Source organism: Urocampus carinirostris, chromosome 5 (assembly GCF_059441175.1).
Source record: "Urocampus carinirostris isolate Australia breed hairy pipefish chromosome 5, RoL_Ucar_1.0, whole genome shotgun sequence".
Classification (NCBI taxonomy): domain Eukaryota; kingdom Metazoa; phylum Chordata; class Actinopteri; order Syngnathiformes; family Syngnathidae; genus Urocampus; species Urocampus carinirostris.
The window spans coordinates 18,174,529-18,194,271 of NC_142353.1; the positions used below are offsets into that span (position 1 = coordinate 18,174,529).

The following is a 19,743-nucleotide window of genomic DNA, read 5'->3' on the forward strand; positions in this document are numbered from 1 at the left end:
TTGCACACAAAAAAAATTAAAAATCAACAATTCACTAGATAATGGCAGTAGCTCTTAACCTTGGTTTTCTGTGAGAATTTTAGCCCACCCCATTTCCGACATATCGACTGTAAATTAAAAAGGAAAGTTGATTGTGAGGGCAAATGGAAATTGGAGTATTTTTTTCATCAAAATCCACAACAACTGCGCCTGCGTAATTTGCCAAGGGACTGTAACTGTTCTTAAAAAATATAATATTAAGAGGCAGTACTAGACAAAACAAGTTGAATACACAAAGCTAACTGGAAACGAACGCTGTTTTAACAGCCTTGCAGCGATTTTTTTTTACCGGACAAGGCGAGTCAATTGAAAATGCTACAAAGGCGAGGACGCTGATCGCCATAGACTGCAAACCTTTCCCAGAGGGAGAATTTATTAAAGACTGTTCAAAGAATGCCAGGGCCTGATACATTTTCAGCTTACCAAATCTGGCCCGCTTTTTGAAAAGCTTGGACACCCCTGACCTTTTTTTCTATCACGGGTTCTTTTTGTAACATAACCCCCACGATAAACAAGGGTTCACTGTATATAATGGTTCCGCATGAGCCAAGGGCTAACATTATAGATTTAAAATGAGCTCATCGGGATGAAAACATCAATGCCATTTTTTTTCATCATCTAAAACAAGGGTCACCAACGTTTTTGAAGCTGAAAGCTACTTCTGTTACTGATTGGCATAGAGGGATACCAGTTTGATATTCATTTTTAAACAACTAGTTTATGTTACTACTATGTTGTTACTATGTTAATACAAGGTTGTAATTATTACAAGTTAAGTCAACGACTTCAACATTATCTAAGTAGGAATTCAATTTTACTAAGAAAATTACAATGACCAATCAGTGGTGAGCTCTTTTCAGAACATGTCTACAGTCTACTCTGGTGTTTTTAGGGGCATGTTGAAGACCTTTTACCTAAAGAAAGAGGGGTTTTCGAAAAATATGACTTGACTAAGAGTAAAATATTTTATATTTCTACATTCTAATTAATCAAATTACTTCAGCTAATCAACTGAAACATTATCTTTGGGTTTGATAGTTAATAATCCACAGTGTTTCCCTTTCACTATTTTTAAAACAGACCATTGGGCTACTGTTATTTTTGTCCTGTGCAATTACCAGCAACATACTGTTAGTCTGTAATAACCTTTTTTAAACACATTAATAATGGGAGCAAATAATTTTGTTTGGTTGCATAATCTCCTCCAACTTGACTTCTCCCCACCCTCATCCTCTTATATAAATTGCTAAGAAGGAACGAGCAGGCTTTGCAGGGGTTTTGTGAGTTAATACGAGGCAATTAACTTCTCACAGGCGTCTGGTTTACTTAACTCGGTAAGCAGCCAATGACATCGTGACCTGCCTAAATGACTCCCAAAAACAAGTTCTCGTTACCAGTGACAGCCTTTATTAGCCGTTAATGAAAACCTTGACTTTTTAAAAAAATTAAACCATTAATTGTCACATGTCAATAGGAAGGAATAGGAAAATCCAAATAGTTAAACATCTAATCAAATTGAGCACATTAATCACACAATATATCACTTATTTAACATGGTCAGTGGTAATTCTTTCTACCACACAGGTTTGAGATTGCTTTTTTCTTTCATTTGACAAATTAGATTTATTAATTCAGTGATCTATTTGTTGATGTATTGTATTTTCCGGGCTATAAGACGCACCAATAACCCCAAATTGGCGCTGGGTTATTGGCGTGTCTTATAAAAGGTGGATAAAATCTGAAATGCTTACAGTCTGTATATGTGTGTGTTACAACACGAGGCTTTACGGTATATGAACATATATGTGCGATGCTTGATCACTCAATAATTATTGCAATACATTTTAGGCAACGGAATTCTAACTCAGGTCGCAGCTGTAAAGGCACATTACCACCTGACCAGCAATGTAACAGATCATATATGAGAAGGCAATAAATCCCATCTCCTTATTAAACCCTTTTTGTGGTGCCAGAAACACTGATTTTCATAGTAGATTTTGTTCTGAATCCTGACAGGTTAAACAATCTTTCCACTTCCTAGAATGGGAAAAAAGTCTATCAACAAAATAGTATACAAGCTATTTTATTTATGTATAGATATTAACTCGTTCAATGCCATAATGTATGAATACATTTTCAGAAACATTGACCCTGAGTGCCAAACTGTAAAAATGTGTTTTTTTTTTTGTGTTAAAAAAATATAAAAAATCCAGAGGCTTTGACTCCGCTGATCAGTAAGTATTAAGCCTCTGGGAATGGTTTCAGAACAGTAAATCACGACAAGATGGCAGGAATGACTTTGATCGCATCTTTGTTTACACATCCAGGAGCCCATACGCCCTCTTGTTTCTTCCTTTATCCGGTGGTTGAGATTGTGTGGGCAGCCCCCAAGTGACCAAAAACTTGTGAGCTCATCACCAGACGTCACCAAGTTCTTGCAAAGTTCTTGCATTGGTCATGCATGAGGTCAAAATAATGGAATTTTACAACAACATTGCCCCTGTGTTTATGTAAAACATTGTGTAGAAACTGGAGGTATCATAAATGTGGGGACAAAAGTACTGATGCGAAAGTTCTACTCTAAATGCATTCATTATAAAAAGCCGTTTTTCTCAAATGTTCTCATGTTCAACTGTTGTTTACTAAACAATGGTAAAAGTTAGAAACTTTTGTAATGAAAGATGAGGGTTAAAGCTTTCTTTTGATATGTCCCGTGCAACTATACATAGATACAGAGAAAAATTTTCGGTTGGCCTGCAAGAATGAGTCAAAGTGGCAAAAATTGTCCGGCACTTCCCATTTGAGAGAAACGTCTGGCATTCAATAGGCTGAGCTGCAATGGTATTGGCGCACAGGTGAATAAGTACAGAAACTGCTTAACCTATCTCAATGCATCACAAAATCACTAGGCAAATCCGAGTTTCTATCTTTGGAAAAATATTTTAATAATGAGATAAGCAATGGGTTTTCATATGTGATCTGAATCACTGGTGGTCCAGTGGTAAAGTGTGGGCATCCACACTGCCCCAACCTGAGGTTCGATTCTTGTTGCAAACTATGCTTTGTGATCTTTATCAGTGACAGTTGTTGACTGATCAATCCTTCATTCAGCAATTATACTCCCACATTAGTTTCAGGTGCCTAATAGTCTGGTGCACTTTATATATGAAAAATATAGACTACTTTCAGGGGATGCGTCTCTTGGTGCAGAAAATACGGTATTCATTTACGTATTGATTTTTCAACAACAATGTAAATAATGACAAGAGCTTGAGGAAGACACACTAGCTCCCGGCTAGCTTTTTCCAAAACAGTGCACCGGCACGAAAACCAAGTGAGACATGAGCGAGATCGGCAGGGGCCTGAGGGCACAGTCACTGACAAGCAGACAGACGGACACGCGAAAAAACAGACACACGCCCCCAAGAAGCAAAGGCTAAACGTCCATCTGGACCTTTTCAAGTCCTCGGCGTAACCCCGGCAGCCTCGGGGGCTTTGACCGGACCGTGCCAGCCTCATGTGTCACTCCGCTCAAGAAGAAAAAGAGGCGGGCTTCCCCCCTATGCCAAAAATAAACTCTGCCTAATGGACATTGGGCGGGGTAGGATCAATAGGAAACTATCAGCGACATTGTTTAGTTCCTGCAGGCATCGTTTGTGTTCTTGCATTGATTTGATCAAACCCATGTCATGTGAAAAGACGTATCTCCATCTTTTTGTATTTTATTTGCACATCATTTCACCATGAAAGGGACATTGTGTAAAATTTGACAACTACATGTTGCCGTATTGCGCTGAAATCGAGTGTTACAAGCCACAAGGATGGATACCAACTACGGAGACCTAAAGTGACCAAACCCTACCAATTTTCATCCGATTATTTGGTCCAGCCTTTCGCACATTTTTTTTCTAAACTTACTATTTCTGTTAGCATGAAATATTATTTGACGGTAGCGATGGCATTGATTCTCCCCTCCCCCCAAAAAATTTCATGCAATTGGCCTTAAGGGACAGTATGTATTATTTGACCACTAGAAGGCACTGCATTGTCTACTGCAACCGAAAACTAGTGCTTGAAAGCACAAGGGAGAATAAATTCTACCCAGAAAGTATGGAAACTCACGTTATGTAAAATAAATACAAATGTCTCGACCTACGAGTATTTAAAAAATGCATGTTTGGATTAAAGTTCATGTAATTTTGCTTATTATTTCAATCAATATTGTTTTCTAAGGAATGTATGACTTTTTTTTACTACTAGGAGGCACTACATAATAAACCAGGCATCGCCAACCCTTTTTAAGCTGATAGCTACGTTTGTGTTACTGATAAAAATGAAGAGCTACCAGTTTGACATGCATTTCTAAAATAAGATGTTATTACTATATTGTTACTATGTTAATACAAGGTTGTAATTATCAGATGTTAAAATAGGCTCAGTCAATCACCAAACATCATGCCAATTAGAGATAAACTCTCCTAGAAAATCACAATCACCCATGATATATCTTTGGAACCAGTCCGCAGGCTTCTATTATGGTCTTCCCGCGGGAACCACTTCCGAGACCCCTGTTATACGCAATGTCCGTTTAAAAATTACAAAATTATAAATAAACATGTTTTTGTTGTTTTAAATGTTTGTTTATGACACACGTTTTTTTTTTTTTTAAATTAAAGAAATTAATTTGACATCTGTCTCACAATATAAAAGAAAGCGCACCTTCAAATTATACACCTTTGTAAGACAACGGTTATTCTTTTTTTTTCAAATCCCTTATTTTTCCAATTGTTTGCCAATCACCTTGAGAAATGCATCAGTGGGTGTGACGAGCCGTAGTTGAAACCTGTTTATGACCAGTGTCTAAAACAACGATTCATTTAAAATGTATTAGGTTGAAGGGAGGCAAAGAACATTGTGTCAATTAAACACAGACATTTATATACTCCAGCGGGATGGGCAGACTAGGGGGGCTTGTAGTGTGCAGGCCCTTTGTTTTTCTTTGTTTTTTTTTATCAGTGTTGATTCAATTGTTATTGCGTTTTGTGGGCTCAACAAGTTTTCATTGAACAGGTAAGGAATTCTTTCAGGGAATATACAACATTTTGATGGTTTGAAAGTAGTATGGAGTAGCACAACTTGATTTTGATTTCCTCTCTAGCTTCGGTAGTGTGTATGAAACACTGGAGAGCTCACAAGGGACCATTCGCACTGACGCTGAGCATGGCTTACATTGGATATGTTCCGTGCTATGGTGATTGTTTGGGTCTGTAAACGTTTGTGTCATGATTATTGATGCGAAGCACCTGTGACCGCTCATTTGGCGCCAATCGCCACGGGTTCTGATTGGCTCCCTGTCAGTATTTGAACCCAGTCCTGTCTGTCCCCTGTTGTCAGTCCGTCTTCGAACCTCAGTGTATACTAGGAAAGCCTTTTTTGACCCTGACTCCCACCTGTCCCTTTTTTGCTCCCGTCTGTCTGAGGCTACGACCCGTTTTGATCCTGACCATGTCTGCTCTACTGTCCCGGCTTACGACCCATTTCTGACCCCGACCACATTTTTGCTCTCCTGTCCTGGCTTTCGACCTGTTTTTCCATCCTTAACACCGCCATCGCTCGGTAAGGAAGATCCACTTCCGTGTTTGGATCACAATCCGAGTACGAGAGCGACTTGCTTCCTGCGCCTAGCAAACACCGGATCGTGGGTCAGCCCTTCCTCTTTCCTTTAATAAACGCAACGCAATTGGGTTCTGTCTCCGTTCTGTTCCTGATAGTTTGTGAGGACAGTTTTGTTATAGTATCTATCTTAGTCGCACTCCTCCTTGTGCTTTCACACCTATTTTTACTATTGATTAATAAGTGTCTTAATCACGACACGATGTATTTTTCTCTTGTTTTTTAATGCACATTTACATGGAAATTGCTGTATTTTCACTTTTAATTCAATTCAACATTGTTTTTTTAATGAATTAAGTGTCAGATACACAAGGTCCCTTTAAGTAAACTTATCAAAATCTTTTTTTGTTTTTGTTAAAAAAGCAAACAACAACATGTGTAATTGTGTGTTAGTCTTACAATCGGGTAATTTCGTCTGTATTTTACAACAAGAGTCTGACCCATAAATTGATCAGTAAATGTATTACTCAAATTAGAATAGCAACCAAGAGGGATTTTCAAATCACCCTCTCTTTCAAACAGATACCAATATGAGCGTATAACTATTTAGTACATTTGTTAAATAGTTTATCCAAAATCTACATTACTATTCAATATAGGAAAACTGTAATCATATGTACCAGATTTTCCAGACTATATTGTGCACCTAAAAACCCTAACTTGGGTAAAAATTTGAAAGAGCATCTTATAATCTGTGTAAAGCAAATAAGCCCAGCAAATGAATTACTTGGAATGGATGAAACGACGGTGTCCTCTTTTGTACAGTTTCCTGTCGTAATAATTCACCATGTACCTTAATGAAATCTAATAACATGAAGTTTTAAATGCAATTAAATGTCCAAGGTAATTTACTGATAAAATAATGTTCTCACCGTACTTAATTACGTTGATTAGAGGGGAATTCTCAAGTACAGAACATTATACAAATTTTTCACTTCTTAGGCTTTCAAACAAGTTTAGCAACTTCAAACACTACCCCCTGATACTGCGAGTATCAGATATCTAAGACCATGCCCAAAGATGCATGATCTGGCCAAGCATCCCCGGTCCACATAAAATGAGGAGCTGATCGATACCTTGTTGTCTTTTCTACAGCATCGCGTGACGGCCGAACCTAGCGGCCATGCTGGCCTGCAGTGTACCCTTGAGTTTAGCACGTGACCTTAACGTTGAAACCTTATGGGGCACGAGACCAAACTCTCCGCAACAACAAGTAAGAGGACGGTTTAACACCATGTTTGCTGGTTCTTGTGAATGAGCGTATTTTTCTGTACTAGGGAATCTCCCCAAATCGACTAGCATTATAGCAGGACACTTTTCGATTTGTACTAGTAACATTCAGCGGTCAAACTCCCACACCCCTCTTTTTTATCATTGATTCTCTGGGTTAATAAATTGTGTATCCTATTTCAAACAGCCTGGTTCATTGGTTCTATTTTCTTGGGATTAGTAATTCCGATCAGAACTCAAAGAACTCAAGTAATTACAATTTGAATTTTTATCAGTGTAGGAAATTTTAGCATCCTTTAGAGAAAAAAAAAGATTTATGGTGGAGCACAAGCAACACCTAGAGGCAAATTCATTTACTGATTGCCGTCACGAATAATTTGTTTTTTGATTTTTCAAAATCAAAGTTAGAAAAATCCCTACATCTGTGTGCTTCATTTACCTGAAAATACAGTTGATACAATTGGAAATGTGTAGTTACACTAACATTATACTGCATACGGTAACTGTTCTGCCTTTGGGAAACATACACAGTGGTTTTCAAGTGCTGCTTGTGGTTAACATGTTAATTGTTTGTTACTTAAAATAAACAAAATAGAAGAGCAGAACTTCGATGGCTTATTGTGATTTTAGTTTAGGTTTTGCACAAAATTACGTGTATATGAAATTATACTGTATTCTGTAACATTCCGCCTTTGAAAAACATATAGAGTAGTCCAAGTGCCTTTTTCTGGTTAACATGCTAAATGTTTGTTAAATTAATTCAAGTGGTGAAACGAGATTTCATGTTAATTTATGTTCTGTTAAATAGATTATTTCAATTTCCATGTATTTATTTAGGTTTGATGCTAGGTCCCATCTGTAAAGATATAATAAAAACAGCAATCACATGATAAATGTGCTGTATCGGAGACAGAACAGGAGGCTTCTCCTGCAATTGGTAAACATGTAAACCATCTGTTTCATGTTGGGGAGCTCACCCCTACCGAAATAAACAAGCTGTAGAGATATGGGCACCGACAGACTGTACTTGCCCAAGACACCCCACATGAATTGGTGCCTTGACACACCAGGTCGTTAAGTGATTTGTGAATCGTGATAATGTGTCCTCACCGCATTTAGGGAGTCTGAGTCTGGAAAGCAGGCTGCGTCCTCCACCGTCCTCGATGCAGCGCAGTTCCTGGGTGTCTGCCTCTTCTCCAAGCCAAAGCTTGATCCACATATTCTCACAGGAGCAGTGCAGTGGGTTTCCTGTCAGAATCCTAACACAAAAACGCACACACGCGCACACAAGCTTAACGCAGACATTCAAGGACACGAGAGGCAGAGCGAGACTAGAAAGTAGGCTGGTTTCTCTCAGGTTAAACGAGGACAGACTACGGCAAAACATTGGCTGTCTTGTTTAAGAGTATAATTATAAAGCATGACACATCAAATGACAGTGTATCATTCAACCTGTGATACCCGTACTCATCGAGGCACTAATGTACTCACATGTAGGAGATGTTGAGGTGTCGAAATATGGTCCAGGACAAAGATGACAAGTTGTTGTCTTTCAGATTCCTGCCAATGTAAACGGTGATAATAACTGAATATTCTCTAAGGAATATTATTATGAGCAGTGTTAGAACTAACGTGTTATAACGGAAAGTATCCCTTGAACGCGGTTATTTTTCTCGGTAATGCATACTGCAAATGGTAAATGCTAAAAGGTAATATATAGTAATTTTCAAGTTACTGAACACGTCCCAAAGAACTTTATAATGTGCTTCACACTTACCCATTAACACACACACGATCACACACCAATAGCAGTGTCAGTCATGCAAGGCACCTACCTGCTTATCTGGTTAGATGTCTTGCTTATGGGCACTGACATTTAACTCGGAGGAGCTGGGAATCGAACATGCGACCTCTCTCCTGAGCTAACGCTACTGCAATGCGTTATTGATAACATTTTGTATCTCTGTCAATACAGCATGTTGCATTAACCCAGGATTCAAAGCAGTGTTTCTCAACTGGTGGGTCGGGACTCAAAAGTGGGTTGCTGATCTGTTTTCAGCGGGTCGCAGAGGTTCAATTACACTTCTTAACAATAGATGGCTATAAAGCTCTGATCGATCTCTTTTTCTCTTTCAGTCAATTAGCACTATCCCAATGGTGTTTGAGAGGTACCACATCTCATTTATTGTGATTTTGTCTGTTTTATTTCCCTTTCCTGCCCATGATAATGGGTCCCAAAAAGGTTAGTGATGAGGGGAATGAAAAGTGGAAAACAGTCTCAACAATGATAGTGTTGAAGAAGGAAATTATTGCAAAATACAAAAAATGGTGTTTGAGTGTCTGCCATTAAAAACGCTACTGGAGGGAGGGTAGAGTAAATGGGTTAAAATTGTTATAATTTTGGCTTTTTACTAGTATATTAATCTTTATGATCTACATAATTAAATAATTATCAATGTTGAGGTACAGGTTTTATCAATATTTTGGGTACAAATTTTTTATCGTTCGGGCCATTTTAGAAGGAAAAAAAGGTGAATATATTCTTCTATCTTTGCATTTTGTCTTTTATCTAAATAAGAAAATTATTAATAAATGAAGCAAAAAAAATTGCAAGATTTTTGATTAAATTGATTTTTTTATATATTTTTTGCCGCACAATCTTAAACAGCTATATCAGATGAAATAAGTTGATAAATATACTCTACTACATCAAGAGCAGATAATAAGTATATAAAGATAAAAAAGTAATGCACTGCTATGGATGAATAGTACAGTTACAAGTCTGATCACTGGGGTGGCAGTAGCTCAGGCGATAGAGCGCTTGTCTTGAGGTTGCAGGTTCGATTCCCAGCTTCTCTGTGTTCCCTTCGGGGATGAACAAAGTATCTATCTATCTATCTATCTATATGTCGAAGTGTCCTTGGACAAGACACTAAATCTCTAATGCCCCCGATAAGCAGGTGGTTGCCTTGCATGGCTGACAGAGCTATCGGTGTGCGAGTGCATGTAAATGGGTAAGTGTGAAGCACATTGTAAAGCGCTTTGAGAGGTTTTCATTGACTTAAAAAGCGGTATATAAATGCAGTCCAGACCAAGAAGGCAAAGATAAACAATGGCATGCTTTTTTGCAAACATAAAATCTGGGAATTTCATGCAGCACACTAGACAAGGTCTTACGGGCCACTAATGTGCAAAGGAACACTGGTTAAAAAACATTGTGCTAGAGTTCGGCAGTTATTCCTGTTTTAAATGGTTCTCTCCACCAACACACCTGCATAAAACAGCCAGTACTGTTAACAATACTCTGCAGTGCTTGTTAATAAGCAGCCGTGTTTACAGGAGGTTAAAGAGCAGCTACATTGACTGGTTTACAGTATGCACGTTTTTAAATTAAATTGATATTTTTCATTTAATGATGGTAAACAAATTACATAGAAAATCTAAAAGAGATGAATTAAAACAGCTCAAAAAGTTGTAGTACTTACAGATATTGTAACTTGGCGTTGTTCTGAAAGGCCAGTTTGGAGACGTACGTCAGCCTGCTGTTGGTCACCGTTCTGACACGCAAAACAAAAACATTATTAAGTGAAAACATCGTTGCACAAATGAACGGTTTTGTACCTTGAATTCTGCCCATCTATTATTTGTATCCCTTGAGGTCAGGTGACCACTTACACATACACACTACCAAGTTTTTGACTTGAGTTAATATTGTTTTTTTTTTTTCCAGAACCAGCGACTGTACTTCATTGGTACTGGATATGTTTGAGATGTGTTATGATTTTTGATCTGGATTACAGTGTGATTTACATCAGATTGTTCAATAAACTGGTGTATTTTCTATTACTGAAAAAAGTGGCGCAAAGGCTCTTGGACACACTTGAATGTTCCATTTGTGAAAAAAAAAGAAATAATTGGCATCAAAGGCACAGTGTTGTTTATTCAGCGCCTCCTAGAAAAAAATTTTATTCCTTAAATAAAAATTATATTGATCTGAATTAACAGCAAGAAGGCATATATCATCATCTAAATACCCAATGCTTAGATACTCATCGGTTGAGAAATTTGCAATTATTTCACATATTAAAAGGCTATCCTAGAGGGAGCTGGCATAACTGATAGCCATCTTGCTGCTCCGGGAATTCCCAAAAACAAAAACTTGTGAAAATGTAATTCTGTTTTTAATATTAGACACCTGGAATTGAGATTACATAGGAATCCAGTTTGCTATTACCTGGACTATAATGCCCACCGAATTATATGGCACACTTTTCAAAAATACTTAAAAAAAATATTTTTATATGTAAGGTGCACCACACTCATCCATCCATCCATTATCTGCATCGCTTATCCTCACTAGGGTCGCGAGGGTGCTAGAACCCATCCCAGCTGTCCTCGGGTAGTGGACAGTGGGCAAGGGACACCCCAAACTGGTTGCCAGCCGGTCGCAGGGCACACAATGACAGACAAATCGTTCGCTCATTCACACCGAGGACAATTAACATGACATGCATGTTTTGAGAATGCAATGTGGGAGGAAGGCAGAGTGCCCGGAGAAAACCCACGCAGGCACGGGGAGAACATGCAAACTCCGCAATTGAACCCTGAACCTCTGTACCGTGGGGCTGCACGCTAACTACCCAGCCGCACCAGACTCTAAGGTGCTAAATAAATAACTAATTTAAGAGCTAGGGTTGCATTAGGAAAAAAAATATACATCTTATTTCATAGAACATAAACTAATATTATAAAATCTGGTTTTATCTAAAAATTGAATTAATTCAACTTCAGAATGAAATACAATGCACTTATTTGTGATGTGAGGTGCTTAGTGGCTCAAAAATCACGCGACACAACAAAAAGATGAGGAAATAGGTTGCCAAAACGTTTAATAATCGATTTTAATCGATATTATCGTTTTGTTGTTGCAGCCCTAAGCGGAACACATATTTTTTGTGTATCCTGATGATGTAACGCTGTTACAAGTATTCCGTTACCCCCCCAAGCCTGTTAGGGACCACCATGATGGCGTTCTGATGGACTCACAGGTTCCTGAGGTTCTTGTAGTAGTGCAGGTCTTTGTCGTTGATGGATGAGAAGCTGCTCTGGTTGGCGATGTAGCTGTCGGGAGATACAAACGCCGTGTCAGGCCGCCGCCTCATTTGTTTGGGCAAGCAAACATTCTTGAGCGAGACAAAGCGCCGCTGATAACGGGGCGTATAATTACCAGCCAAAGAGTAAAAATGAATGCAGCAAGGACAGGCGCATAATTGCAAAGGTGCCCAATGACATTCAGGCATTTTTGTCAAAGATATTTTTTTAAGTACGACGTAAGAGCATTTCAGGTGAGATGGGGCACATAAACAAGCTTTGACCAATGGCACTTGTAAAGATTAGTTTAAGAACATTGAGGAGATACACTTTCTTTTTGTTGCAATGAACTTGCAAGGGCATCCAAACTGTGAAATTGTGACTACATTTGGGGGAATTAAATTTTACAGAGCATGGTAATTAGATATCACAAAAAGTCTCAAGGCCATTTTTGCTTATTAAGATTCACTAAACTCTCACATTGGAATACACTTTCACTTAGTAGAAAAATCCAATACGATAACCCTCGTTTTTTTTGCAGGGGGGCTTGCATTCCAAAACCGTCCCCTGATAGTCAAAACCCACAAAGTAGAAACCTTTATTTATTTATTACTCAAGGAAAACCCCAATTTTTAAGTATTTTGCTTAAAAAAATATAGGTACTGTACAAATGTTGTTTGTTTTGTTTTTTTTTTTACAAATAACTTCCGTACTATCAAATTATATTTTTTAAAATAACCCTTCTGTTGTATTGCACAACTCTGTGGATTAAGGATGCGATCCACTTTACTTTACATGATACTTTGCCCCCATCATGTGGGCGTTATGAAAAACTGCATTCATCTTCCAGTTCTGTCTTACAGAAACTATAAATTTTTCCATTATCAAACATTTTTGATAGAAGGGAGTGCCAAAGACCCGCATGTGGCTCCAGAGCAAGTTTGTGGCTAGATAAGTCCAACTTTATTGGCAATAGAAAGTATCTTCCTCTGTTTAACCAATCATAATATAGAACACAATCCCAGTCTGCAGTCTGTAAAGCCCTTTGAGACTTCTTTTGATTAAGAGCTATACAAATAAACATGACTTGACTTGATTTGACCTGACGATGAAAATCCATGAAGTAGCAAAATCAAGATAAGTAAACCACAATACGGCAAAGGATTACAGTATAACAAAGTCACCAATTTTGCAATCATAAACACTAAAGAGGGTGTACAGTGAAATGGGATTTTGATAGTCAGTAATGAAGTAGGTGGATGGTTGTAATGTTTGTGGAACAGAAACAATGTAGATACTAATAAGCAACATTTCCCGGAAGACGCTAGAGATACAGTATCAGCACGCAATAATCAAAGCCACAGTTAGAATTTTATCAGGATTCCACAGTGGAATTGCTCACGTTTAACCCTTCCATGGCCATTGATCGCTTCATAGGTAATAGCTTCGTTGTTTGAAGTGCAAATAAAACAATCGAATGGCAGTTTGGATTTGATCATGAATAAAGACTTTGGTATTGTTGATGTTGGCAAATCATAAGGTGGTGCGGCAATTATACTGGCATGTGGTATGGGATGTATACTTCAAAATTGTGGAAACACACTGTTGTATAAAAAAGAGGAGTCAAGTCATGTTCATTTGTATAGCCCTTAATCACAAAGAGTCTCAAAGGACTGCACAGATCAAAGACTATTGTGAACTACAAACTATCATGGCACCATCCCCTGATCTAAACCCTACATGAGGGCAACTCATACACAGATATTGTCAACATAAAATATAGGTTATTCATATGCTAGAGAAAAGAAGTGTGTTTTAAGCTTAGATTTAAACATTTCCACTGAGGTTGAAGATCGAATCTCAGGGGGAAGAGCATTCCACAGCACCGGGCCCGAATGGAGAACGCTCACGAACCTGCGGATCTCTTCTTGTTGGCTCTTGGGATCACTAGTAGACCAGCAGAGTAGTGCTTTACAGTAATTGAGACGGGAGGTAACAAACGCATGAATTATAATCTCCGCATCGGATTGAGACAGCATTGGGCAAATTTTAGCAATGTTGCGAAGATTAAAAAAAGCTGTTCTGGTAATATTCTTAACGTGTGTTTGAAAGGACAGATCGCAGTGACTGAGTCACTCTGGGTGATTATTACATTTGTCAATGTTTAGAGCAGTTTTGGAGAACAAGTCACGGCATTTAGATGGACCAATAACTAACATTTCTGTCTTTTCAGTGTTAAGGCGCAAAAACTGTTTAAAGAGCATTGTCTGAGAAACCAAAAGAGGAAAATCACTGAAAATATTTCATATCCACCTACATTTACTGCATAATAAGAAATGCTAGTAATGTTACATCAAAAGTCAATTTTGCAGATAAATTACATGAGAACAATCCATTTACACTAGAGATAAAAAACATTTATAAAAACTAGAACTGTATTAAAAGATGGTGCCTAACGTAAATGAGATAAATATTAGCTAAAAAAAAAACTTTGAGTATTCAGAATCTCACATTTATCGGAGACAAGACATCACCAGTGGCAATGCTGTGTATCTTTAGCCAAATCAGATAACGGCACCCAATCACTGCTTGAGACGCTTACAACCCTGTTTACATAACCTGCTACGACGCTTGTCTTATTGAAGTTTTATCTTGATATGAGGTCAGTTCATCCCAATCAGTGTCTATATAATCCACAACGGGATATATTTTTTCTCCTTCTTGCTTTCAAATTGATTTTCCTCATTATTTTCTCTCCTGGCGGACTTTAACCAATCACGACCATCCAGTGATGTGCTAATAGTATTTGGATAGGACGTACTGCATTGGTGCTTTGGTATATATGCATAGAGCAATAAATAGGGAATTTACATAACGCTTGTCTTCCGTTAAGCAGTTTGGGTTAAAGAGAGAGTGAAGCTTATCCCATCTGACTTTGGACGAGAGAGACCAGTTACACCCGGGATTGGTCGACAGGGGTGGGCAAAGTTTTAGAGTGGAGGACCATGTTGGGTTAAAAAGGGCCCGGTCCTGGATACATATTTTTCTCATTTTTGAATAAATATACAAACAGACATATACATGATATATTTATTTTGATATTTGTTTTAAATAGGATAAGTATTATCAATTCTGTTTTGAAACACTAACAATTTAGGCAACATTATAATTAAGGCCCCTATTGTAAGCATTATATTTGATTTTGTAGTATTTCTGTTGTATTTTATTGTGTTACTTTAGTTGTATCTTTTAATATAGAAGTATTTTTATAGTATTACTGTAGATTTCTTTGTAGTTTTTTTTTGTAGTATTACTGTGAATGTATTTTTTTGCAGTATTTCTGTATATTGTCTAGTATTTTTGGAAGTATTTGTTTTCCTATTAACAAATATGTTTTTTGCAGTATACATGTGGTAGGATTTGTAGTCTTTTTTGTAATATTACTCTAGAGGTATTTTTGTGGAATTTCTGTAGTTTTTTGTAGTTCTTTTGTAGTATTTCTGAAGGATGACTGTAAATGTGTTTTATAGTACTTCTGTAAAAGTATTTCCGTAGTATTTTCTTAGTACTCCGTAGTATTTATGTAGTATTCTTGTAGTATTCCTTTAGTATTATAGTACTGGTATTTTTGTAGTATTTCTCAAGTTTTAGTTTCATCATATTTTATAGTAGTATTTCTGCAGTAGTATTGATGTAGTAGTATTTCTGTGGGATTTTTTTTCCAGATTGAAAGCAAAATAATACATTAGGTCCCTGTTTTAAGCACTAAATAGGGAATCTTGTTATGCGGTAATGTTGGATTATTGTAGTATGCATCATTGCCTAACGGTTGTTCTGGATTAATACGCCAAGCAAAGAAAACGCCAAGCATAGTAAATAGTGTACAAAAAAAGCCTACTCCTTCGCATTTCCGTGATTTTCTCCATCTCTCCCTCACACTTTTTACATTTGTTTTTTTAATACATTTCTTTCATCAAATTTGTTTTAAAAGACTCACAATTCAAGCAAAATAATATATGTATTTTCTGTTTTAAGCGTTTTATAATATATTTTGTTTCGTAGTATTACAGTGGTTGTTTTTTTGTAGTATTTCAGTTGCAGGGTTTTTGTAGTAATTTCGTGGTAGGCTATTTGTAGTATTCCTGTATTATAGTACCACTGCAGTACTTTTTTGTAGTATTTTTTTAATTTCATAATGAAATTAAATTATATTATGTTCTTGTTTTTAAGCACTAAAATGTATATCTAGCTTGGTAGTATCACTGTATTTGTATTCATGAACTATTTCCATAGTAGTACTTTATTCACATTGGTATCTTTGTTATTTCAGTAGTTACTACTGAGTAGTAGGACTTTTGTAGTATTTCCATAGTGGGATTTTTGTAGAATGACTGTGGTTGTATTTTTGTAGTATTTCTGTAGTAGTATTTCTATAGTGTTTCAGAATACAGTGAGACTGTAGTAGTATTTTGTTGTATTTTTTGGTAGTAGTTTTTCCTTTTCAGATTAAAAGTCAAGTCAAGTCATATTTATTTGTATAGCCTTTAATCACAAAGAGTCTTAAAGAGCTGCACAGATCAAAGACTATTGCAAACTATTACTACAGACTATTATTACACCATTCCCTGATATTGTCAATATAAAATATAGGTTAATCCATATGCTATAGAAAAGAAGTGTGTTTTAAGCTTAAATTGGATTTAAGCTTGGATTTAAACATTTCCAAATAATATGTTTGATTATTGCACGAAATTTGACGTTTAGTTTTTGGTGATTTTGAAGTATTTCTGTAGTAGTATTTTTGTAGTAGACACATACAGGTACAATGGGGACATGGCTGGCACCAGAGAACCCCCTTTTTGGCAGTACTTTATTTAGTATAATTCATATATTTTGACCATTTTTTTCGGCGTGCTGGATTAAAACGCATGTGTGAGGCCGTAGTTTGTCTACCCCTGATTTTAGAATCCTAGATTAATTCAACAAGGGCATACATGTTTTGCGAATGAGGTGAAAGTCTACCTGACTCATCACCTAGAATCGAAAATATAATTGCAATATTAATACCCCTTTAAATATAAAACTGCCTGATGATTGTTCGAAATGGGGGTAAGAAACAAAGAATCCGTATAAATCATGCAAGAACAAAAATCCCTCACATGTCCGTTATGTTCTCCATCTCCGCCTCGCTCTGCAGGATGGGAAAGGCGGCGATGCCCCGTTCCGGGTCCACGCAGGAGATCCTGTTGTTGCTGCAGACGCAGGCGGACGGGCATGCCTCTGCAGACAACCAAGGGTCTCCAGAACCCACCGCCAAACCAAAAAGAGACAGCCATAAGCACACCATCCAGCATTTGCATCTCCGCCACGGCACCAGGGAGCGCGCACCCCCTGCGCTCGCGCCGGCTCTCATTGCGCTCATGTCGGCTTGCGATTGTCAGCCAAGGCGCGCCGAGCACCCCCTGCAGCCCGAGCCCAGGTCGGCTGTGGGGATGGGTGCAGCCAATCAAAATGAAAAGGGTAAGAGGGGGACACAAAGGTAGAAAAAATATATCCTTGAAACGATGGGGGGTGTGCTGGTTGGCTAGATAAGGTGTGCAAAAACAAGACAATGCCCAGTTTACTCCTTGTATCCCAACACACTGAGTCTGTGAAATCCTTCTTCAGTGCAGCTGAAATCACACTGTCACACTCTGTGCCAAGATGACTCTCGCTCCTCTCTCTCTCTCTCTCTCTCTCTCTCTCTCTCTCTCTCTCTCTCTCTCTCGCTCTCTCTCTCTCTCTCCACTCCAGCACGAGCACCCCCCCCCAATTGCCCCCCTTGATAGGGTAGATGGATGAATCCAGAAGGCTGCTCACGTCAGAGTCATCTTGCACCTCATAATGCCTGTTCCTTCTCCAGGTGGGGTACTTCAACCCTCTTTTACCAATGAAATCTACCGTATTTTCCACACTATGAGGCGCACCGGGTTATCAGGCACATCCCCCCAAAAATAGTCTTTTTTGATATTTTTAAATATATACGGTATAGACAGTAAAACACACCAGACTTTAAGGCAGATTGAATTAACAATACTGTAAGGGCTAGGATTGCACAAAAAATACGAAAGTGCTGTAATTTGCATTAGTCACAATTGCAAAACACTAAATGCAACAGGAATCAAACCCAGATCACAACATGGAGTGCGCCGGATCCTATACACCAACCCACTGGGGATACAAACAACACAAGAAAGGCTATTCTAGTACCTAATATGTAACTTATTGTTATTGTGAACTTGCAAGAAGAAGTGCTCTCAGAAAACCAAAATCCATCCCTTCCTTAAGCCCTCCCCTTTTCATTAACTCTTTAAAGTTACAAAAAAAAAACAAATCCGCCATAAAGGGTGAGGCAACCAAAGAACAGCAAAATTAAAGAAAATAAAGAACTGGCATTCCATAAAAATAGTTTGCACTTGTCCAATAGTAACAAACTTATCAAAACTAAGTGAAGAAAATAGCATTGAGGCAAGTAATTTGGGTGTCCTGAACATCTAAATATTCGCATGGCCGCACGTATTAAAAACTTTTGTAGCTTACAACGCTTAGTTTGAGCTGAGACAAAGAAACAGCATTCTCTCTACTTTAAGAACTGGTATTGTGACTAAAATAGTGTCACAATGAGATGACTTTTAATACCTTTTTATATGTCCTCTGTTTCTCTAGCTCTCCCCTACCACGCGACAGGTTCGATTCCCTTTGCAATTGTTTCAAGCAATTGTGAACAACCATCCATATCCCCTGGTGGTTAAAATTAGGTGCAATTACCATTGCTACCGGGTTAGATACAATTTATAGAAGGATCAATAATTGCACAAATATATATAACGCATTCCAAATTTTTAAAGCACACCCCCCAAAAAATAATATTTTGTGATATTTTTCATATGTAGGGCACACCAGACTAAAAGGCACATGAAATTAAAACTTCTGTAAGGCGTAAGGGTTGCACAAAAAAAAGGGCCATATTTGAGCATTGGAATTTACATAGAGCCCTGGCTACTTCAGTTATCGCTAGTACACTCCTTCATGGATTTGGTTTTTATTCTCATTGATATTGTATCGTGCATTGTGTTCTGTAAGACAGCAGGCCGCAGGGACGTATTAGAGAGGGTTGGGTGGCTGTGACTGTCTGTGTGCCCGACTGTGATAGGCTGGGGTATGTTGTCAATCAAACAGCCGGGGTGGGCATGCAGAGCCAACATCTCCAAATTCAAAACAAACTGGGAAGCACCGCGACTACTAGCCTTTAGAGGCTCGTTGAGTTAAAAATAAATGTATCAATTGAATCAGACTCTGAACAGAGTAAGATGACCACAACAAAAATTGTGATCACCAGCTGGTGAGGTGATCGGGGCGGCGTCTGGTAGGAAGCAAGTGGGGTGCTGCTGGTTTGGCTAACTGCTAACGGCTAGGCTAACAGCTCTTTGAATCCCCCGCTGCGGGCAATGTATCTTGCCGACGCTAGGTCCATTAACCATGAAACACACGTCCTGGATCAACAACTTGAGGGAACCCACTACATTTAGGACGGTTTTATTTTATTCATCCCGGGGATTTGTTTCTATTCGAGGACACCCGATGCTAGCGCGCAGCTAGCCGGCCGCTCTCTGAACTGCCTTATTACACTGAAAGAAGCCCTCCAATGTCGTTATACTTTTGTATAATGAT

General features: G+C 38.2%; 1 protein-coding gene across 6 annotated transcripts in view; it reads right to left on the minus strand.

Annotated features, from left to right (window-relative positions):
* The window catches only part of ntrk2a (neurotrophic tyrosine kinase, receptor, type 2a), a 149,387-nt gene extending 131,661 nt beyond the window's left edge, over nucleotides 1–17,726 (minus strand). For all 6 annotated transcript variants that reach the window (XM_088336050.1, XM_088336049.1, XM_088336048.1 and 3 more), the window contains exons 1-5: nucleotides 17,193–17,726; nucleotides 11,989–12,063; nucleotides 10,428–10,499; nucleotides 8,434–8,502; nucleotides 8,053–8,201 (exon numbers count right to left, since the gene is read on the minus strand). In XM_088336050.1, the coding sequence (XP_088192176.1) occupies nucleotides 8,053–8,201; nucleotides 8,434–8,502; nucleotides 10,428–10,499; nucleotides 11,989–12,063; nucleotides 17,193–17,455 (628 nt within the window). In that variant the 5' untranslated portion in view covers nucleotides 17,456–17,726. The remainder of the gene's footprint in view (nucleotides 1–8,052; nucleotides 8,202–8,433; nucleotides 8,503–10,427; nucleotides 10,500–11,988; nucleotides 12,064–17,192) is intronic.
* Between the last annotated feature and the right edge of the window lie 2,017 nt (nucleotides 17,727–19,743).